Below are 23942 nucleotides of genomic sequence, written 5' to 3'. Positions count from 1 at the left end.
AAATCCTATGATTTTGAATGAAATGGTATTAAACGAGGCTCTTAAGAATCTCACTTTACTCTTAAGATATACTCTGTACTGCACAGTACTCCAATGCAAGCAAGGAGCTCCTATTGTTGGCTGTGGAAGAAAAGGGGCCTGAAAGTGCAGCAGCTTTTTCTGCAGCTGCTAACCAGAAAAACCAACGGCATACACAGACTGCTGATGGACTGCAGCACAGTTGTACTTTCAACACAATTTATCTCTGTGTTCAAACTGTATAAAGAAAGAAATGAAATAAGATGAAAATACAAGTTGAAAATGTATTGTTGAAGGCTTTCACGGCTGGAGAACGATGGTTGTTGTGGGTTTTCCGGGCTGTATAGCCGTGGTCTTGGCATTGTAGTTCCTGACGTTTCACCAGCAGCTGTGGCTGGCATCTTCAGAGGTGTAGCACCAAAAGACAGAGATCTCTCAGTGTCACAGTGTGGAAAAGATGTTGGCGGGTCATTTGTATCTACTCAGGAGGGGTGGGGTTGAGCTGAGTCATCCTGTAAGAGTTTCCCAGGGTGTGGAATGCTAATGGCAGGAGGCTTCACTGTAACTTGAAGAGGTTCTTTTGCATATGGATTGGTGCTTGATGTGCTAATCTTCTCTGCAGGGCTATTGTCGGGTATAGAGTGTTTTGTTAGCCTGGTGTTTTTCAGAACTGGAAACCATGCTCTGTTCATTCTTAAGGTTTCTTCTTTCCTGTTGAAGTTTTGCTTATGCTTGTGAATTTCAATGGCTTCCCTGTGCAGTCTGATAAAGTAGTTGGAAGTGTTGTCCAGTATTATGGTGTCCTGGAATAAGATACTGTGCCCTGTTTGAGTTAGGCTATGTTCAGCCACTGCTGATTTTTCAGGTTGTCCAAGTCTGCAGTGTCTTTCATGTTCTTTTATTCTTGTCTGGATGCTACACTTTGTGGTCCCGATGTAAACTTGTCCACAGCTGCAGGGTATACGGTATACTCCTGCAGAGGTGAGGGGGTCTCTACTGTCTTTTGCTGATCGTAGCATCTGTTGTATTTTTTGGGTGGGTCTGAAAAAGCATAACCTTCAAGCAGTATTCAGACCCACTGTGACACTGAGAGATCTCTGTCTTTTGGTGCTACACCTCTGAAGTTGCCAGCCACAGCTGCTGGCGAAACGTCAGGAACTACAATGCCAAGACCACAGCAATACAGCCCGGAAAACCCACAACAACCACAAGTTGAAAAATTGGAAGAGAAGACATGAACAGCAAAAAATTAAGTGTTTTCTTTTTAACTACATCATATGCTGTTTTTCTTTTTCCCCCTGGGAAAGTTACACATAATTTAAGGGATTATAGTTGTAGTGTACAAAACAGTTATTAAATCAACATGATTTAATTTAAAATAGCTTAAATGGTTCTCAGAAAAATAGCAAAAAGTATTCACACTTATATTTCCTTTTTACACAGCAAAAATCTAGTGAATACATTTTTAAAAAATTGTTTGCAGCATCTTTTTGTAGTAGGAGCCAATAAGGTGGGGTGACTTATTTCATAGCTACCACTGAGCAATAACAAGGGGGGAGGGGATTGCATCCTTATTCACCATTGTGTGGTACTGCATGGTAGAGGCAGATGCAGAGAGTTGGCAAAGCTAGCATCATGTAACTGCTGTTGCTATCTCACCGTGCAATCCAGCACTGGCCAGCAATCATACATCAGCACCATACTCACTCATCTGTTCCACCTCACAGTTAGAGTTCCTGTCTTCTTGTCTGTATTCCAGGATTTCAGGAGTTAACAAATACTTAAAACAAAATTGATCTAAGATAGGGCTTTTCCTATTCAATCACACTTTTAGCTGATCCATTCCAGACATACAGTGCATAGTAAGAAACTATGTCTTTTCTTAGGGTTGCTAGCATACTATACATTTTATAGATGCAGAGCAGTTAGCCGTGTTAGTCTGTAGTAGCAAAATCAAAAAGAGTCCAGTAGCACCTTTAAGACTAACCAACTTTATTGTAGCATAAGCTTTCGAGAATCACAGTTCTCTTCGTCAGATGCATGGAGGGCAAGAAGAAACTCGTCGGATATATAGGTGGAGAGGGGAGGGCGGAGTAGATGCAAACAGCATATCAGAAGCTACTGTTTGCATCTACTCCTCCCTCCCCTCTCCACCTATATATCCGACCAGTTTCTTCTTGCCCTCCATGCATCTGACAAAGAAAACAGTGATTCTCAAAAGCTTATGCTACCATAAAGTTGGTTAGTCTTAAAGGTGCTACTGGACTCTTATACATTTTATTGCAGTGTAATGTATTATAACCTTAGAAACTGGGCATAATATACCCCCTTCCGTTCCTACTCACTATTTTTCAGTAAATCAGTCCCCCATGTGCCCTTTAGTTTATAACCTCTAGTTATTAAGAAATATAAAAAGCTGGTCTTTGATTTATGCTGTGGATTCTGTTGCCCACTGAAATTATTTAAACTATCAAAATATGACACAGTGCTTCTGTTTTCCTTTATCAGACTTTTAGGTAGGTACATTTTGTGCCAAGTGTGCAAGTTCCCCCTCTGCCTCATGTAATAGTACCCATCAGCCCATCTCTTTTACAACCCCAGTATAAAAGGTAATTGGGGACTTTGTGAAAGCAGCAACTTAACTATTTCTATGAGAAGCATGAAAATGTCTTAGTCCTAAGATGAAATGAGTGTGGTTTTTCTGTGTGGCAAGATCAGTGCCTGCCCTGCTGAGGGCTATTCAAGATTCATTAGGGGATAGGTTTAATAGCCTTCCTATGGGGACCCAGAGTTAGATTTACAGCACTATGTTATCTTTACTCAAAAGTAAATCTCATCATTCAATGGAAATCTCTGCCCACTAATTACTGCTAAGACTGCAGCCCTAGCCAATCACAGAAGAGAAACTGAAGGCATCTTCTGGCATCTAGTGCCACTCCTCCCCCTCCCTCCCCATATGAGAAGCATATGAAGTATGAGATACTGGCCTGCGTTCATATTTGCTTACCTGGACAACAGGAGTCAGTATACAGATACTCCAGAAAGGAGAGGAAAGTGTCCTTGGAAATCCCAAAAACTGGAACCAGGAAACTGTTTGATTCTATGTAGTTTCCATTAAACATAGCTGCCATTACCTCACACCGGGCCACTAAGACTGCTCTGTGAGCTGGTACAACAGCACCTGTAAAGGACGATATAGAAAACCATGATCACAATTTTTGAACAATTAAGATCCAAGAAAAGAAATACACTCTTTTTTGATTGATACATTTCTGATACTAGCAATTCATAGCCAATAAAATACTCATACACATTTAGTAGGCCAATAAAATACTCATACAGATTTATATGTTTTTGTTGGTAATGGGGAAATTACTGGTAGTCTATTCATTTGTTAAGGAGCAAAGATGTGTCAATTAAAAGCTTTACTACTCCACAAATTATACACAAAAATATTTTTGGCTTTTTTTTTTGGACAAGAATTTTTGGACACATTGTATTGTGTTTGTAATATATGCTCATGCTCTTCTTGATACCAGCTTCTTCCTTGGTGGCATTTTCTCTTAGATAATCAATGAGCCCTATTATTTCCTCGGCTTCATAACAAGGATTGTTCCAAGAAAAGCACTCAGAACTGAGCTATCTCATCAAGCTTTGCTTTTATATTTTGTTCTCCTTTCAAAAGACTGTTTGTTTTCTCTGCACACAGAAGGCAACATCAAGAAATTCCTGGTACACCTGTGCCTAGTTCATTGAGTTAGATTTGGCTGTGGATTTTCAAAGCTAAATACAAAATAATTAAACAATTGCAACTGCATGTAAGAGGGGGTTGGTAGTTCATTAAAATACCTGCCTTTACTCCAATATGAGTAGAAAAAACTAAGAGCTGCAATCCTGTGCACAGTTAGGCTGCTTAAATATACTAAAATCAATAAGATTCATCTACCTAACTGTGCACAGGATAGCAAACAAGGTCTTTACTATATCTGTCTACCCATTCATCCATTTTTGCCTGCCCTTCCTCTAAGGAACTCAGGGTAGTATATATGGTTCTCATACAGGGAAAAAATCTCTTTTGAAAGTTGTTATTTTGATAAATCTCAGTTTATAAATATAATCTTCAAAAGATGTTTTTACAGTTATATATACTTCCCTTTGCAAGGTGTGCTCAATTCTAGAAAAAAATTGGGAATAGCTCACCAAAACATTCTCTTCTACATATATTTTCATTTTTGTCTTTAGCAAGAGTACCAGAATGAAAGCCATATAATACCAAAAAAATCAGAAGATATTTTATATTTCATGTTATTTAAAAGCAATAGGACAAATATGGAGAAACAAATCAGAAAAGTTTAATATCGTACCTTGTATTTTGAACATGACATCAGCTAATACCGTTGTATTAAAGAAAAGCCTAAGAGAACTGTTACATAACTGCAAGGGTCTTTTTGACACATAAGATCTGCAGTTTCGTGAGTTGTTAACCTGGAATATAAGAACAAAACAGACCATACAAGTATCAGTGCTAACCTATGTTATTCCCTATACAGCAAATACATTAAACCTATCTTTAGCTGCTTCACTTTTTGTCTATTTCTGATTTTAAAAGCCTATTGTACATTTTCAAACATTCTTACATTTTCATCTCCACTACAATGGAAATCACAGAACAGTTCTTGCTCTAAAGGTCTTGCTTTCCATTTTAAATACTAAAGATGACATGTTGACCTCAGTGGACAGGAATGCAAAGTATTTCCTTTCCTACACAGAGCTGGTCAAAGACTAATCAATTGCGGCTTAAATAAATAAAAGGACTCAAATAGACAAGATGCTGGGATTTCCATGAATGGAGCTCCTAACATTTTTGTTCTTTAAGTATCAGGCACATGTAGTCACAACTAGCACAGTAGCTACCTACTGGTTAGCTGGATGTTGCTAAAGATGTCATGGTAATTACTTATGTTTTAATTCAGAAAGGTTTCATCTATGTGTTTGGCTTTAAGCTAGTTTTCAAATTTGCGGCTACCATACCCTATTGTATCTGTTTTCTCTGAATGTTGAACATATTGTATATTTACTGTGAATGTCCTCGCTATTGATTTTATTGTATTCACTTGTGGTATGTAATCTACCGTGGATCTCAGTGAAAAAGGTGAGTGTAATGATTTTAAGTAATGTGTGTATGTGTCTTTAAATGCTTGGTGTGGTATAGATGAAGAGTGGGGTGAAAGAGAGGGATGAGTGAGTGATATGATTGGTTGATGACTGAGAGTGTGGGTGGAGTGAATGCAGTTTTAGACTGAGAGTGGAGAGAAAACATTTAGTCAGGAGAAAACAGGCAAGCTGTGTGTGCACCTCAGCTTGTTTATGTTGTCTGAGAGAAATATAACCTGTGTGGAAGCCTGAACTGTGTGTTTGTAAAAGAACATCCAGTCAGGAGAAAACAGGCAAACTGTGTGTGTGCCTGAGAAAAGGTCTTACTTGTAATTGAGAGAGAAATTAATATCAAAAGCAGGCAAACTGTGTGTGAAGCCTGAGAGAAGATCTATGTGACTAGGTTTAAGTAAAGTAACCTTAAGAATTGAGAAATACTCTCTGGAAACCATCAAGTTTTAGAAATAATATGAAACCAATACGCTTCTTATAAAAATAGAAGTTTACTTTGTGTGTGTGTTTTAAATATCCCAGAGTATCTGTCATTTCTATATATATCCCATTCCTATCCTCAGGGCCACATAGCACCATGAAAAAGCCTGACCCTTGGGCACATTACTAAAAGGAGAAATTTAAGTTATTCTGGAATTTAATTCCTGGTGGCAGCAATCTACGAAGAGGGGGCAAGAATAAAAGGCTTAAAGACCAAATCTACTCAAGAGAAAGAAAGGAGTTGTAACAGTGAGCTATAAATAAACAACAACACTCTGAAATGGCACCAGGAGCTGCTATTTACCCTGCTGGTGGAATGTTCGGGAAGTGATAGGAACACCTGCATGGTGGTCTGAACAACAAATAGTGGCTCCCCTCCTCTAGTGCTCCTGCTCTGATTTGGGCCTTGAATGCTTGATCATTAGAGGGAAAAACCTTTTGGCTGCTGTGTTCATGGATCTCCCAGCATCGCCTCTGTTTGAGCCCAGAGTAAAACATATGCACACTAGAGGAAGGGGAGATTTTTTTTTCTTATCTTGAACCTCATGTGGTACTTCTGTGAAGGGCCTTCTGACATTCAGAGGGAAGGGCTACTGCCCAGGGGAAAATAGCAAAAACCACATAACTTCGTCTGGCATTTTTTGTTCTAACTATGAGGCATAATTCATCAGGAAGTTATCCTATGCAAACCTCACTAAAACAAGCAGGAACTACACAAGAGGACACTTCTTAGCAATATGATATACATGGGATTTCTTATTGAAATCTGCCCCCAGCTTTTCATAAATCTATCCGTCTGCTTAACAGTATCCAGAATCTGCCAGGTCAGGAAACACTTTACCTTGTACCATGGCAGGGCCTTCTTTGCTGCAAATTTCATAAAGCAAAACAAATGTGTCTTCTGCACATTAACCAAATCTTATTTCACCTTGAAACCTATTTCTGATTTTAATATCTTCTGTGCAAAACTCTGACATAGCTCATTCACTTTTTAAGATTCTTTCTTAATAGTTGCAAAACAAAACTTTTTAAAGAGAGATTCAGATTAATTCCCCTCCCTGTAACTTATTCAAATAAGTGCAGTAAAAAAAACTCATTTACCTTTCCTGGAATTTTTAAGATACATTTTACTTTCTCAAGGACAAGTTCAACAATCCCAGGATCTTTTAGCTTCTTTGTTATATGTTCCTCTAGTAATTCCCACTGGAAAGCAGCTGGGGAGGATAGAGGAGGACAAATAGTTCTTTGCAATAATACAATGCAAACACTTCAGTTGCAGGAACATGAGCTGTTCTAACACTCAATGCAGTGTATTTTATATGCAGGAATAGCCATGCCTCAACCTACCACACACCTAATAGCTGGCCCAGTGTTGTGATTGGATGGATAGAGGCTAGCAGGGTGTCATGGCCACTAATAGGATATGGCCAATCAGATGAATGATGACAAGCAATATAATTCCTCTTCCACTCATATTTATGCCATTTTGTGACCTTTCTAAAAGTATGCATTCCAAATAAATGAAAAAAGATGATGCCATACCCCATGATAGGTTGGGACAAGGAAATCCTTCTACTGGGAGCCATGGAGCTATGGCTAGAGCTCCAGTTGTTGTGATACCCAACAGGGAAAGTATGGTCATTTTCACACGCCCGTAACCTCTGGAAAATGGCACAAAACTCAGGGCATGAAGCGTCTTCCTAGTGCAATTTCTTGTCATAATCCCATTTAATGGCGCGATTTCTGACGTCATCGCGCTAGGAAGACGCATCATACCTTGAGTTTTGTGCCCTTTTCCAGAGTATTACGGAGGGTGTGTGTGTGTCAAAACGGCTTATGCCTTCTTAGCTTTGATGAGATGGAGAGGATATGCCCCTTATCCTTGGATTAAAGGCCTTACAAAGGTGCAGAAGCAAAAGTTTTTATATATGCATAATACCAACAATTCAGGGTAAGACTGTTCAAATACTTAGAAATACAACAAATATATATGACAAATGGGAAAACAATGAAAAATGCAGGGGTGGGAAATCCCATCCATGCCCCTGTTAGCTCCCAATTTCTCTCTCTGCCCCCACAATTCATACCACTTTTGCTCCCTTCTCCATCCCCAGTAACGACTTCCTCTCCATTCGTCTTCAAACCAAGTGATTGGGGGAGGGGCTAAAGCTGAAAGCATGCAAGGTACGCATTTAGCTCCACGGCTCCCCTGATTAGCTGGGCAGATTAAATGGTTTTGGGGGGTTGCTTAGAGCAAGAAGTTGGTCCTGCATGCTTTCTGCTCTGATCCTCTTTCCCCATCACCACCAACTAGCTGACCTCCTCCCTTGCTGCAAGCCATAAGCTTCTTAGGTGCCTGCCTGCCTTCAGTTACTGGTGGCAGTGGTTACCTTTGGCACTGCTACCTTCTTTCCCTCAAGGCAGTCTCCATGGCTAGGTAACCTCTAAGATGCCAGCAGAGTGCTTAAACATTGCACTGCAAGATCTCTTTTTGCTTTAACCTTGTGTGTGTGTGTCACCATTTCATAATTTTCTGCAAACATGTGTAGAATAATCTCTAGGTATGCACAATCTCATGTATACTAATACTGATACTAATATACTGCCCTTCAGGATGACTTAACACCCACTCAGAGTGGTTTACAAAGTATGTTACTATTATCCCCACAACAAAACACCCTGTAAGGTGGGTGGGGCTGAGAGTGCTCCAGAGAACCATGACTAGCCCAAGGTCACCCAGCTGGCTTCAAGTGAAGGAGTGGGGAATCAAACCCGGCTCTCCAGATTAGAGTCCCGTGCTCACTACACCAAACACCAAATGTAGATTTTTTGATACACACACTGGGGCCGTTTTCAGCATTAGATATGCTATCTGGTCCAGATGTCTGCAGAAACTCTGATTCATACAAAAGAGTTCCTGAAGAACATGATTGTCCATGTTGATTGAAATGCCAGGACAGCACAATTATCTTTGATATTCAAGTGAGCAGAGCTGTCCTCAGATGCACTGATTAGAAAAGTCCTTGAAAGTACAAGAGCTCCATGCACTCATGTGAAGACTGCATAATGGAGCCTCAAGCTCTACAGTATTAAGTACAAACTGCTCAGCATTGTTAGTATGCTTTTATTTATTTATTCATTTTCAGCAATAACAGCTTGAAGTAGCTTGGTGGATTACTTCCATACATTTTGTTCAATCTCAAGGACTGTTTTGATGTATAAATTGTCTCAAATAAGTGAGACTGTTCTCATGATGCAAACTTGAAAACCTGCCCATATTTGTGCAGTTGTGGTTTACAAACACTGCAGACCTTTTCATCAATCCTTTTAAGTACTATGGAATTTTAGGTGAAATTTGTATTTACAGAGCACCGAGCAATTCTACACCCGAAAGACTATATTACTAATTTCTATACACGTTTTCGGCTACCTCCCATCCCAACAAATCTCCATCATTTACAATTGAAAATGAATCAAACAGAGAAAAGTGTAATTCAACAGAACATTTAAAAATGTTTAAACAATCAGAAAACAAAGAATAAGAAAAATGGGCTTGTTTGGTTCCCAATCTACTTGAACTGCACAAAGACAACTTTGGATAGAATCCACCTGGTCTCCCTGATGTTTTCAGTAAAAAATGCTGGTAGCCAGATTCTAATTAAATCAATTTCAGTGCAGCATGACTTGGAATCAATTTACAGGACACACTTCAAAGCCCCTTGAGCACAGGAAACCTTCTGTTCTTTTCTGTGAAAGGAAGCACTCTCTTAATATGAAAGAATGCCCCACATATGTGCTGTGACAACTCCTGCTCATACAGAAGAATATCGAAGATCCCACGCAAAAGGAGCTAATGAAGAACAAGGTGCAACAGAATTGCTGGACTGTATCTTCAATGCCAATAAGCCTAGAATTATCATATGACCATGGTCTTGTTCTCAAGATCAAACTAAATATAACACAGGAGAGCTATGATTAGAGTATCTCAAAGGTCCTTTAAAAAAAACTAACCAGCAGCCCTATGTGGGCTGCTTTGAAGACTGGGGGAAGGGGTGTTGGGGTGCCTTTCCCCTGGTTTAACCCCCCCTTCCCCAAAGCTCTATGTAGCTCAGTGGGAGAAAAAAAAGTTACACTAGAGTAACTATATTGTTTTCCTTACATGGAACAAATTATAATTGGGGGGAGGCAATTTGAATTAGGGGAAGAGCCTTGGTCCTATTGGAATATGGGAAATCTATGCTAGTTACTTAATTCTTAGAAAAGCTGGGGCCTCGTTCAGATCAGGACTGTGGGGGCCACAAAGAAGTCACACAGATCTGCCAATTAGTTTTATTAAGATGTATATTTTCTAGTTTGATTGTTATTAAGGTGGTAAACCTGGTTTCCTCACTGCAAGGAGAGTTCACATGAATTAAGGCCGTTTCCACACGTCTTCTCCCCCTCCCGAAAAATGGTGCAAAACTTACGGAACGATGCGCCTTCATGAGGCGATTTCTCGACATGACTTTGCTTCATGGTGCGATGACATCAGAAAATGCGCCACGAAGCGAAATCATTATGGAAAATCGTGCTATGAAGGTGCGCCGTTTTGGAAGTTTTGCACTATTTTTCGGGAGGGAGGGACGTGTGGAAACAGCCTAAGTCTCCCTTGTATAAAAAAGATCTCACAGCATGTTGAAAACACAATATTAGGAAGAAACTTAGAAAATAATCCATCCTTTACACTGAATTTTCTGCATGCAGGGATTTTTTTATATGAAGCAACATTCAATTGCGAGAGTTTCCACCAGCAATCTGAGGGATTATCTATGTGTCCCATTGTCCTTGCGTTCAGGAGCAAATAGTGGCTCTCCCAGGTTGATAAAACAGTGCTTAACCCACCCACCCCACAGTTCTGATCTGAACGAGGCCCCAGCTTTTCTGAGAATTAAGTTACTAGCATAGATTTCCCATATTCCAATAGGACCAAGGCTCATACAGGGCTGGAGGTGGGGTAGGGGCATGAAGATAAGATCAAGTGTAGTATCTGTTCTTTTCAGTTTAATAGGGTGGCATGTCCCACTGACTGGTGGTCAGGTCTCACTTATGATCTTGTTATATTCACTGTTACTCTCTTGTGCTGAGATGAAGCAATAAAAACATCCTCTAATAAGTCAATCTGTTTTTATCAGTTCAATAAAGTGGCATGTCCTGCATTGGCTGGTAGTCAGGTCTTGCCTATGATCTTTTTGTATACACCTCTCTACTTTTATGCTGAGAAGAGGGGACATACGCATTCTCCACTTAGGCCCTGAAATGGTACAGCCCAAACACAGCTTTATGACATCAGCCCCATTGCAGTGAATAGCTCTTTTCCGCTAAAAGACAACAAGCAGGGAACCATTCTGACAAGGATACCTGAATAAACGAAGTGCAGAATGTCTGACAAACAAGAACAGAAGAAAGAGTCTTTAACAATGACTCTTACTGGTGAGCTGCACGATGAGCCTTGGTTTGAAACTGGATACACAGCTTCCTGGTTCGCTGCAAAAAGGGTCTGAGCAGTCCTAATGATAGAGGAATCCTGAATGTCATCTGGATGCTTCACATTGAACACTAACATGAAGACATGGCTTACAGAGCACAGGACAATCCTGTGAGCTTCTGCTACTTCCTTCAAGTCTTCAGAATAAAATATCACATCCACACACTGGCAGCAGAATAACAGGTTATGTAAATCGGAATCATAATGCGAGGCTTCACCTTTTAAGATGGGCATTTTTTCTACAAAAGTGAGACATTAGAAAAGTGATCATGAATGAACTGTTTGTAACACCAAAATTGCATTAGGTGCAATGTGTAAAGCATTTTTATTCCCAGGACAGGATCAAATGAGGACATAAGAGTATTTTCCTGATTGCTCTAAATAAATTCCTCTTCGTTGCACTTGCAAGCTCATTTTATTCAACTTAAGAAATTTTGCCACACATTTTATTTTTTGATAATCTATTTTGTAATTTGCCCCTTATTTATATTAACATACCAAATGTTTCATTATTTAATCTTTGAAGATATACTTCACTTTTTATTGGTTTTCACTTTACGGTCCCAACTCAGAATCTGAGGACAGAAGGCTATATTGCTGCAGTTAATTGCTGCAGTTAAGGTGAAAGCAGTTTATATCGTACAAAAGAAAACAAAACAAACAAAAACATCTTCAAGCTTTTTCAACAAACAGATAAAAATAATTTTTTTAAAAAATCTGGAATAGTTAGTGAAAAAATCAAATTAAAAGGTTTGTAACCTTTCTTAAGATAGCAAAGAGAAACGATTTTTCACTTCTGAGAGGTTATTTCATGGCCTCAAGGTTACAGCTGTACAGGAACCAGTTTTAGTGGCAACTATTCATATTGCTTGTCCTGATGTAATGTGAAACAGGTCTGGGGCTAATTAGAAAAGTTTACCGGTGGGAGGGTTAATACACAGAGAAATGATCTCTAGGGTGACTGGGTCCCAGTCTGGTACCTTGATTAGGGCTCAGAAACAAACTGGCAGCCAGTATAACTGGAAAAAAATAATGGCTAAATATGCTTTTACCTGCTGAAATGTAACAGAAGTAAGGTTGCAGTATTTTTTTAAAATGACAGCCCACATACAACAGATTACAGGAATCGAGCCTGAAAGTTTCAAAGACATACGTGAGTGTGACAAGATTCCAGTCGTCTAGAAGTGAATGCAGCTTACAAAGCAAATATATTTGGTTAAAGAAAACTGCTTTAGATTCAGCAGTTACTTGCTTGCCAAACAAGGTGGGCTCAAAATGATACCAAGACTGCAAAACTGCAAAGATGTAGCAACAGTCACCCCATTAGCCACAGGCATATGATATACCATTAGCACAAGGATTTCCCAGTGGCATTTCCTCTAACTTGTTTGCATGTGATTTTATTTGTTAATCCTCATCAACTCAACCAAAGTTTCCAAACATGGGTTCCAGTTTGAGATAGCAGCTCCTTCAGGCTTACCAACAAAATATAGAACTGGGAGTCATTAACATATTAATGAGATTCAGTTTCAAACCCCTGGATGATCTCACCGATTGACTTCATATAGATCTTAAATAACACTGATGAACACAATGAACAGTAATTGAACAAAAAGAATATTTATTATTCTCACTTGAAGACCAAATGATTAGGGCTCAACTTTACATGTAATTTCTTCCATGTTTATTTTAAACGGTTATTTTTAATTTTGAAAATTGAGCTGCCGGTATTGCTTTATCAAGGAGGAAAGAGATCAGGGTTGGAAAGCCAAACTACATGATATGCTTACTGATGAATCTCTAGACACAATTAGCTTTCTCTACAACCACACAGTGGCTGCACGGAATATTGTTTTAAAAGTCTGCGGAGGCCCATTTAAGCTTGAGAAAATGACGCAGGAGAAGCGGCAGAAGCCCCCTCTCTACCACACAGACTTTTAAAATGCCATTCTCTGCAGCTGCTGTGTAGTTGTAGAGAAAGTGAGGCAGGTATGGGGACCCAACTTGTTAAAATACATGCTGTGTAGTTTTTGTAATGTGACCCTGAGACAGAAGGAAACTTTAACCACTTCTTCGGTACTATTTTCTCCAATACCTCTTTATTGACTTAACAATTAAAAAGGATGTTTTGTTTTTAATCAGTCACTGCAGGCCACATGAAGGGGGGGGGGGTTAAAATTTAAAGAGCCCTTTCTGTGTATAATCTGAATTGACTGTAGCTTTGTGGCACAAAGTAGCAAATAGGCAATAAAGGGGTTAACAATGTAGTTGGACCTGTGCAGTATGGGAGTTGTAGGCAATAAGGATTCTGGGAGCTATAGTAAAACACTGCGCTGCTTCCTGTAATGGCCAGTCCCAGGGACATGAGGGGAGATAGTTCTTTCAGCACAGTCTGATTTTCTCCCAACTAAATGCAGCAAATGGCCCCGAATGAGGGGCTGCTTTTAAAAATGTATTTTTAGTTTGCTTTAAAATACACAGGTCATTTGTGCCCTTCTTTTTTTTCCCCTTTCCTATATTCACTTTCTTGAATTCTGGTACACTAGCAAATAAGTTTTCCTGCTGGGTGGAGTTCTTGTGTTCTTTATATTTTGCTGAAGTAATTGCATGTTTGTGATATTTTTACTATACCTTCCTTTACTCTTTACCTGTGTTGGTAGATTTGTAATGACTCATTTCTCATATGTGCACCAAGTGAAATTGCAAGTGCACACTTGAAACTTCATTGGGGTTTTATTTCTTGTTAAAATTTAGGTTTCATTGAGGGACATTGAATTTTATTTTGTGAATAGTTCCAGATGCATTACATTTGCCTTTTTAAAAAAACAATCTCTGCATGGGGTTTATTTCATTTCCATGGTCAGTCATTTTACATACTCCAAATCTTGGTTTTGTACCATGTTTTTGCACCATGAAAATGTTAACATAAATGTTTTTAAGGCAAGAGATGTAGTTTGCCATTGCCTCCATCTGCGAAAAAACCCTGGAGGGATCACCTACTTAGCTTCTGAGATCTAAGATCAGGCTAGCCTGGGTTGTCCTGGTCTGGGCTCAGGTGGTATACTGCCCCAGTTAACTCTTATGGTCTCAAGCCTATGCTTGGTCTCACCTTGCTCATCCCTGATTTAGATTGGGGTTGTGCAAGGAGAGGAAAGAGTTCTGGCCCTTCGAGCTCAATTTGCTTTTGCTAATCGAAGCTGTGTTCCCTGCTCAGGTGCTATACTGCCCTAGTTAACTCTTATGGTCTCAAGCCTATGCTTGGTCTCACCTTGCTCATCCCTGATTTAGACTGGGGTTGTGCAGGGAGAGAAAAGAGTTCTGGCCCTTTGAGCTCAGTTTGCTTTTGCTAATTGAAGCTGTGTTCCCTGCGCTTTGGTAGCATTTTAAAAGAAAAAAGATGCTTCATTTTTCCTTTAAAATGCTTAAAACAATACAAGAAGCCCAGTTACAAGAAGTGTGAATATACGTTTCATCCACACTTTTCTCTAACCATTTTTAAAGTCCCTAACACCCTCTAGCAGTTGCCACTTCATGTGGCAGTGAATTCCATATATTACAGATTCACTCTTTAATATCCAGAAGAGTTAGCCATGTTAGTCTGTAGTTACAAAATAGTAAAAAGTCCAGTAGCACCTTTTAGACTAACCAACTTTATTGAGGCATAAGCTTTTGAGAACCATATACATAAGTGGGTGTCATTAAAATATTGATGGTATCCAATACCAATGCCTCAGACAATCTAATTCAAAAGTCTTTTAATCAAATAGATTCTGGTTTTGGAAAAGGCATGCTCAAAACTTGCAAGTTGCTGCTCACAAAATAGATTTCTGGCTCACAACACTGCACCACTTAGAGGGAACATTGATGCCAGGTAAGGGGCGGGGAGGTGAGCAAGCCCTAATCACGGGAGCACTCCCAGGGGTGGCTCCGCCCTGCACACTGACATCACGTCCTGGAAGTGATGTCATCAAATGGTTCTGGAAGCATGTGCATGCATATGATCCCAGTGAGTTTCACCACCTCTTTTCCCAGAAAAAAGCCCTGAACATTTTTTCTCACAAGAAAAAGTTCTAAAAATACATATTCTAAACAGAGATGTAAAATTTCTAGAAATTTTGAAGCCACAGGGGAAGCCCCACCCCCCATTTTTTTTAGAGTCAACTGGTGTTTGAAATGTAAGCGATACTTTCCTGCAAATTTATTTTATTTATTTATCAACATACAATGCATAATTTATCATTTTGTTAACATATAAATTGGCACTTTAGCATATGTATGGGATTTAAAGTATAAATGTCTTCATGTCTTATAAAAATTGAAGGTATGCCCAATACTTGAGAAAGAGTTGAAAATTGCTGCACACTATACTACTGTAAGACATGTAGGAAAAATAAAAGGTGAAAGTAGAGAACATATTCTCTAGCAAACAAAAGAAAATATATTATTTGGAGTGAAACACATACAGTCACAGTAGGCAGAACGACCAGCATATTTGGATAATAAGTTAGACTTTCAGGATATGAGTCCAGTGGCACCTTAGAGACCAACAAGATTTTCAGGGTATAAGCTTTTGAGAGTCAGAGCTCCCTTCTTCAAATACAGGAAGGAGTGGAGCATTTATATCCCAGATAGGAGGTGGGTGGGGTGAAGCAAACAAGAGAGCCAGGATGTAAAGGTACAATCCAGCTTGATTAGAGCAGAAATTAGCACCTGTGCTCTGCAAAAGAATGGACATGGATAAATTTGACATTAAAAATCACAACAGTCAAAAACCAGTGGGAGAACATTTTCTTCTTTAGGACATTCCATTGCTGACCTAAAAGAGGCTATGTTCTAATTGCAACATGAGATTGCTGAACCTGAGTTCATTTTCAAGTTCAGAGCAATGGAATCCCCAGAGCTGAACAGAGACATAGGATTCTTATCTCACTACAGATCCTAATTTCTTGTTGGTCTCTAAGGTGCCACTGGACTCAAATCCTGCTATTCTACTGCAGACTAACATGGCTATCTATCTGAAACTTAATTTAGACTTTATAACATTTAAAACACTGAACTCTTTAATAATGTATTATCATTAAACACATTATAGCATTATTCGTTGCCAAAATTCTTCTCATTTAAACAAAAAAAATTACTGAAAATGTTTACAGTATACATAGGAATTATCATTATCTAACGCAGTTTTATTACATAGAACTGTTCCTACAACATGCTTTGAGTAACACCTTGTCCTGCATTCTATTTATGGGTACCAGGTGTAGCCTGGAGATCTCCAGAAATTACAGTTGATTTCTAGACAACAGAGATCAGTTCCCTTGGAGAAAATGGCTGCTTTGGAGAATGGACTCTATGGCATTATACTCTGCTGAAGTCCTTCTCTCCCCCAAAGCCCATCCTCCTCAGGCTTTACTCCCATGTTTCTAGGTTTTTTACCCACCTAGAGTTGGCAACCCTAATTCCACTTATTCAAAAAAAAAATCATCGGAGATATTTTCAGTGTTCCCCCAATTTCTCAATGTTTCCAATGGAAAAATTGAAAAACATCCTGACTTTTCCATGCTGTACAGTTTGAATGTGAAAAATTTTGCCTCAAAGAAGCGCTTCACTCCTTCTAAAAAAGAAAACATTTCAGAGGATTTTTCCCAGAACTCACCCATATTTCATTAGAAAAATTGGGAGGACAGTCCTTGGGACACTCCCCTTTTTTTAATTCTCCTCTCCAGGCCATCACATCTCTAGCTCTTATCATCAATGTGGCTGTTGCTCAATAAAAATAAAGTAGCATTACAGGAAGAATTAGCTGTAAGCAAAAAAAAAAAAACCTTGTGAAAGAACTGCTTGTCAGGAATCTTGACTAAAATCAATGAAGAAATCCATTGTGCACAACTCCTATAAGACCTTTGAACTAGCATTAGGGAGGTCTGCTGGATAATGGCAAACTACTACAATTCTGTGCTGCAGTTCACCTTTATCCCTGGCCACTACAAGGTAAAATTCCATCTCACAGATAACTGTACAAAAAGTACTTCATCACTCCCAGAGAAGATCCCTACAGGATTGTGCCATCTGTCTAAAAAGTTAATGTCACTGGATATACAACCGTTACACTTTTGGCTAATTATTTCCACTCGATCTTCTATAAAAATAATTTATAATTTCAACTAGAGCTGTGAGGATAAACAAACAAAGTAGTCTGGAAAATGTATGTGAATCCAGTTATGGACCCCACTTATATTCACACCTACACATGTGATAGGAGCTATGCCTCCCTCTCTGATGAAAATCTGAGGGTGACATGGCCAGAGTCACTGCAACCACTGGGAGAATAGAAAAGCAGCTAGGAAATCTGAAGCCAGCCCCAATTTCAGACCTGGTCAAAAACTCTATGAAAAGTTTCCAGGTACAGAAGATATTGAATTCAGATTTGTATATTCAAACTCGTCCCTAAACTTTATACAAATTAACAAGAAACATATTCTTAGACATTAAATATTGTTACTGTCTTTTTGCTAAGAAATATATATGAAATATTATTTTAATTGTAATCTGATTAGTACTACAAGCAGAAACACAGTATAACAACACAGCATCTCAAGATGCTATAAAGCATTATACCTGGCTGCTCAAGTTGAGGAGGCTTAATCTCATGGCACTTTTGAGTTTTTTTCCTTTTCTTCATTTTTTCACTTGACTTTTGATTCAGACTTTGTATCATAAAATATTCCAGCTAAAATATAAAAAATGTGTTATTAATTATTAGACAAGGCATGGTGGAATAAGACTGGATGGGGAAAAAATCAAAGAGTTACTGCTGCACCTGCTCATTATACTCATTTATGTATTTTAAATGTCATAGTATCTCCTGGGCGGGGGGTGATACTATGCATGTCTTCCTACCCAATGAGTTAGTCTTCAAATGAGCTTTCATGATTAAAGGAGGAATAAACTGATCACATGTCTAGTGCTTAATCCAGAGTCGCTATCACCAGCTTAACACACAGTGAGCCTGAGGTAAATTATTTATTTATTTTTATTTGTTTATTTATGTCATTTATAGTCCGCCTTTCTCACTGAGACACAAGGCGAATTACACAGTACGAGCTTAGTACAATCAGTATCAAGTACATTTCCATACAGTATATCAAGTACATTTCCATACAGTGTCAAGGACATTTCCATAAACAATGCCATAGGATAAACGTAAACAAGTTTACAAAGACATACCATTAGCAAGGATCCAATACAGAGTAGAAGAAATGCTGAAACAGGACATAATGAATTCTAGGACTGATAATAGACAACATGAAGCTGAAACAGAACATAATCAATTCTAGGACTAATATCTGACAACATGAAGCACGGTAGTGCGTAGGTGTACATATTTAAAGAAGCAGATAGTATGTAAGGCAACATGGTGAAGTGTATGGTCCCTATCTCATTCGTGAAGCATCTGAGACCCCCCCTCCCTACAATACAGCCCTCCTATCTGAGTAAAAAGCCTTTTTGAATAATTCTGTTTTGCATCATTTGTGGAAAGCCAGGAGAGTGGGGGCTCTCCTGACTTCCTCAGGCAGGCCGTTCCACAGAGTAGGGGCCACCACAGAGAAAGTCCATGTATGGGCTGCTGTTGATTTCACCCATGCCTGGCACCCATAGGAGACACTGATTAGATGAGCAAAGCTGCCGTGGAGGAACATGCGGAGGGAGGCAGTCTCATAGGTATGCTGGATCAAGGCAGTGAAGAACTTTGCATGTAATAACTAGTACCTTGAACTGAGCATGGTAACTGATAGGTAGCCAATGGAGTGACTGCAGGATGGGAGTGATGTTCAAGCTCCTGCTCACTCCTAATAATAGTCTAGCTGTAGCATTTTGGACTAATTGGAGCTTCCTAGTTAACTTAGATGGGAGACCTATGTATAGTGCATTACAATAGTCAAGCCTTGATGTTACCATAGCATGGATCCAGGTGGCCAGGTCGGCTGTGTCGAGATAAGAAGCCATCTTCCAGGCTAGAGTGAGGTTGTAGAAAGCATTTTTTGCAGCTACCTTGACTTGCTTTTCTAGTAGTAGCACTCGATTCAGTATAACTCCTTAAGCTCTTAACCAAGTCAGCAAGGGTCAAACAAACTCCATCGAAAGTGGGGAGCACAATATCCTTCAAGATTTCTGTCTTCCCAACAAGCATCACTTCAGTCTTGTCTGGGTTCATTTTCAATTTTTTTCCAGCCATTTTACCATGGCTGTTAGGCAGCAATCTAAGATTTCTACTGCATCCTGTGGGGACCTGGATAGTGAGATATAGTGTTGGGTGTCATCTGCATGTTGATGACATCCAACTCCATAACTGGGAATGAGTTCTCCTAAAGGCTTTACGTAGAGGGTGAATAACATGGGAGATAAGATTGCGCCCTGTGGAACCCCGCAAGATATTTCCCATTCTGAAGATAGCTGATCTCCGACAGAAACACTTTGAGTCTGTTCCATGAGAAACGATTTAAACCAGTCCAGGGCACATCCTTTGATACCCACTTCTGTTTCTAAATGCCTCAACAGGATGGCATGGCTTAATATGCCATCTGGCTTACATTTGGACCGCCTTGAACCAATTACAAAAAGTAAAAAGCTTGTTCAATGGAGAGACAAACCATGCTGTGAGTGTTAGAGTACCAAGGCCATGGTGAAGAATTGTATTGTCCTGAAGCAGGTCTGGGACTAGAGGAAACTGGAGGATGAGCAGTTGTAAGAGCCAGAGACAGTGTAGTTGATGCCATTGGGTCCTGTAATTCCTGTGTATTTCCTGGTCTGTTACACAGACCCAGATGCCAGCTCTGCCCTTATATCTACCCAGGAAATGTGATATATGCCCTCATGTGCCAACAATGTCCATCTGCTCTGTGCATTGGACAAATCAGCCAACCTCTGCGCAAAAGAATAAATGGACACAAATCTGACATTAAAAATGGTAACATCCAGAAACCAGTGGGAGAACACTTCAATCTACCAGGACATTCCATCAAAGACTTAAAGGTCACTGTAGTTCAACAGAAACCTTTCAAAAACAAAATCCAACGGGAAGCTGCTGAATTGGAATTCATATGTAAATTTGACTCAGTCAGGCTGGGACTGAATAGAGACTATGAATGGTTATCTCATTATCAGAAGTAACTGACTTCCTTAACAGAAGCAAACTGATCTCCATATCAGAAGCTACTGTTTGCATCTACCCCTCCCTCCCCTCTCCACCTATATATCTGACCAGTTTCTTCTTGCCCTCCATGCATCTGATGAAGAGAACTGTGATTCTCGAAAGCTTATGCTACAATAAAGTTGGTTAGTCTTAAAGGTGCTACTGGACTCTTCTTGATTTTGCTACTACAGACTAACATGGCTAACTCCTCTGCAAATTTGTTTTTGTTGCTGATATTATTTCTTTTCTCCTTCTTGTAGAAGAACAATTGAAGATGCAAGCTTCCAAAGGCTGTGGACCCAACAAGGAACTGGTCATCAAGACGCTTGTTTCCGAGGAACTTGCTTCATAAGGGGTCAAACAGACCTTCCCATCATAAACTGTAAAGGAATAATTCCTAATAATAAACCTATACAAAAAATTCTGCTCAATAGTCCTTTTTGTTCAAAATCACGCTGACACATAACTACTTTCAAGTGGGAGCTGGATGCACCCTTTCCTGGCTGTACGCAATGAACCACAGGAACTCACTTATAAAGTATTTTCTTAAAGGTGCTCACTCCCCTATTAGCAACTGTTACAAAACCAAGGATGTTACAAAATAAAAATTACAAGAAGCAGGAAAAGTTCATTTCCTGGTTTAGACCAGTAGGTTTCATGCTATTAAGATCATATATACATGAAGCCTCTCGCTGTAATAATAATTGCTGAACTTCCTGCTGTGAACCTTTGGGGGCTACGTATAACACAGTGTATTTCAAATCTGTCTCCTTATGTTTAAAGGTACAATAATGTTCAATTAAAGAGGCATCCACAATATTATTCTTGAGAGACATTATTCTGGGAGCAGCTGAAAGAAGGGGCTGACTCCCAAGTAGCTTCAACACGCTGTCTCTTTAAACCCAGATTTTAAAGGAATCCTGACAGTTGGAGCCAGTAAACAAGACATGGTTCAACCAGAAGCTAGGTACATCTTTATTGCTCTAGATTTATTCGTAGACAAGCAGTGAATTCATGATAGCTTTTTCATCCCTGCTTGAGGGAGTAAGTTACGGAACAAAGAAGGGAAGAGGGCAATAAACTAACACCCTAACAGGAAGATATACAATAAACTTCCCAAATGTCCCACTGTCCTATTACTGGAGGGGGAACTACAATTCCCATGAGAACCAATTGTTAAAGGGACAGCACATATTTCTGACTACACAGATACAGAGGCTTTCTAAGCTGTGGTTACAGTACAGACATGTTCTAAGATACGCGTCTTGACAGACTGAATAGTACTTCCCACATACACTAAATTGCAAGGGTATATAATTAAATAAACCACAGCTTCTGTCTGACAAGTAGAAAATGATTTCAGATTGATGGTCCTGCTCCTTTGATGGATAGTAACTGAAGATCCTGGAAGAACAAAACTACAGACCCGACACCTACCACAAGGAAAGTGGCCTCTAATATTAATACTAGATGCCTGTAAAGTTTGAAAATCAGAATGCACTAAACAATCTTTAATGCTCCTGGTCTTCCTGAATCCTACTGTTGGTGGTTTATCACAAGGTGCCAATGCTCATAAATTGTTTTTTAAATATTATTGGCTAACAGAGTGAAATCTAATCCCCATCTGATTCTCGGATCTGACCCTTTTTGTCTAGGTTGAAAGAGTGGTTGTATAGGTTTATTATTAGGAATTATTCCTTTACAGTTTATTACAGCAAGGTCTGTTTGACCCCTGATGAAGCAAGTTCCTCGGAAACAAGCATCTTGATGACTGGTTCCTTGTTGGGTCCGCAACCCTTGGAAGTTTGCATCTTCAATTGTTCTTCTACAAGAAGGAGAAAAGAAATAATATCAGCAAAAAAACAAATTTGAATCACTCTGAACTTTATTGTTATTCTTCCTGTGTTCCTTTTGGACTGTCCGGATCCTTCTGCACCTGTTTATCAGTAAGTGTTTGTAAATATACTATTTGTATTTACTGTGTGTATTTTCATTGCTTGGCCGCTTGCCTCCATTACTTAAGGTTCGCCTATGTAATTTCTTATGTACTGTATGAGAATCTGTGTTTACTGTTGTTTGCTGCTTTGCACTGAGTCACTTTAAATGATTTGTCAATAGGCTTTGCATCCATAGGAATGATCTCTTTACCCCTTAGTTGTGGTTTCACTGGTTTATTTGCACAAAATCTAAACTGACATTGGAGTCGTCATCAGACTGTGTGGAAGGGTTCAACATCAGTTCTGGAGCTGCATTATCTTGTGGAACCGTAGTAGGAACCGATGAGGATTTTGCCTGACATCTCGGTTCGGCATGAACTGGCATATAAGGGTCTTCATCATAGAAGAAATAATGAGGAGGCAGATGCATATCTGGCAAGCCTTCATAACCATATGCGTCGTAATGATGGTAGAAAGAAGCATACAGAGAGTAATGATGAGCCAGTTCCATTTGGCTGTTATTATCTGACAGAACTGAGGAATCTCGACTTTCAGAGGGCTGCACAGGAGATGGTGGCAGCAGGGAAATAGCTGTGGATGGTTCAATGACTTCTAGAATGTCCCCCTTCAAAAGAGATGAAATCAAAGCGAATGACATCTCAGGGTCAATGCCGGAATTCTTGGAACCCTGGGTGGACTCAAAGGAACCGAAGTAGCCAGGCCCAAAAAAGAGGATTTCTTCCTCTTATGCACCTTTAATGTAGACAGTTTCTCAATGTGCTCCGACTCAAGTTTTGCCTTTTTTGCAGGCGCTTTTGACTGGCACTGAGGAATGGGTGAAGACTCATCCAGAACCGACCAGTCCTTGGAACCTGACTGAGATGCAGAGGAGACAAGTGAAGCTGAGGAGACCCACTCTGGGTGCTGTAGGTCTTTATATGTGGCTGAGTGATTGGAGTCAGTAGAGCTCATCAGGATCAGCTCCCAAATCATTGGGACACCCATGACACCCTTTCTTAGTGTGCTTTTGGCATGAACCACTTGCAGATTGCACATCGTGAGGTGTCATCATGGCCTTTGCGTACACAGAATAGGCCTTTATTGTGCCCATCAGATTGGGCTATCACTCTACAATGGGAACACTTCTTGAAGGGGGCCTTCGATGTCATGGAACCAAAGGCCCTGACTCACATATAGCAAATGGATCCAAGGAGCAGAGAGAAGAGATAATAACATCATAATAATAACATTCGATTTATATACCGCCCTTCAGGACAACTTAATGCGGTTTACAAAGTGTTATTATTACCCCACAACAATCACCCTGTGAGGTGGGTGGGGCTGAGAGAGCTCCAGAGAACTGTGACTCACCCAAGGTCACCCAGCTGGCTTCGTGGAGGAGTGGGGAATCAAACCCGGCTCTCCAGATTAGAGTCCTGTGCTCTTAACCACTACACCAAACTGGCTCTCTGAAGAGACATCCTTCTTCAGTAGCAGCAAAAGAAGAACGGAGGGAGGGAGCTGCTCATCCCACTATTTATAGCCAAGCCTAGCTAAAAAGTGTGTGAAAAGTCTAGGCAAGCACCTCACACCTCTAGGAGCTTTAGAACTTCTGTGGCAGGAT

The 23942-nt window shown here is 39.8% G+C and overlaps 1 protein-coding gene across 2 annotated transcripts in view; it reads right to left on the bottom strand.

The window, feature by feature from the left end:
* Positions 1–23942, bottom strand: part of RHOBTB3 (Rho related BTB domain containing 3) — a 42736-nt gene that overhangs the window by 4994 nt on the left and 13800 nt on the right. Inside the window, exons 5-9 of one of the 2 annotated variants that reach the window (XM_054987002.1) lie at positions 17807–17918; positions 11062–11427; positions 6766–6878; positions 4383–4503; positions 3026–3199 (exon numbers count right to left, since the gene is read on the bottom strand). In XM_054987002.1, coding sequence (XP_054842977.1) covers positions 3026–3199; positions 4383–4503; positions 6766–6878; positions 11062–11427; positions 17807–17918 — 886 coding nt within the window. The remainder of the gene's footprint in view (positions 1–3025; positions 3200–4382; positions 4504–6765; positions 6879–11061; positions 11428–17806; positions 17919–23942) is intronic. The other variant, XM_054987003.1, reaches the window with a different exon arrangement.

This window comes from Eublepharis macularius, chromosome 8, assembly GCF_028583425.1.
Source record: "Eublepharis macularius isolate TG4126 chromosome 8, MPM_Emac_v1.0, whole genome shotgun sequence".
Lineage (NCBI taxonomy): Eukaryota > Metazoa > Chordata > Lepidosauria > Squamata > Eublepharidae > Eublepharis > Eublepharis macularius.
The sequence above is the reverse complement of the archived record's forward strand: the minus strand, read 5'-3'. Positions and strand labels throughout refer to the sequence as shown.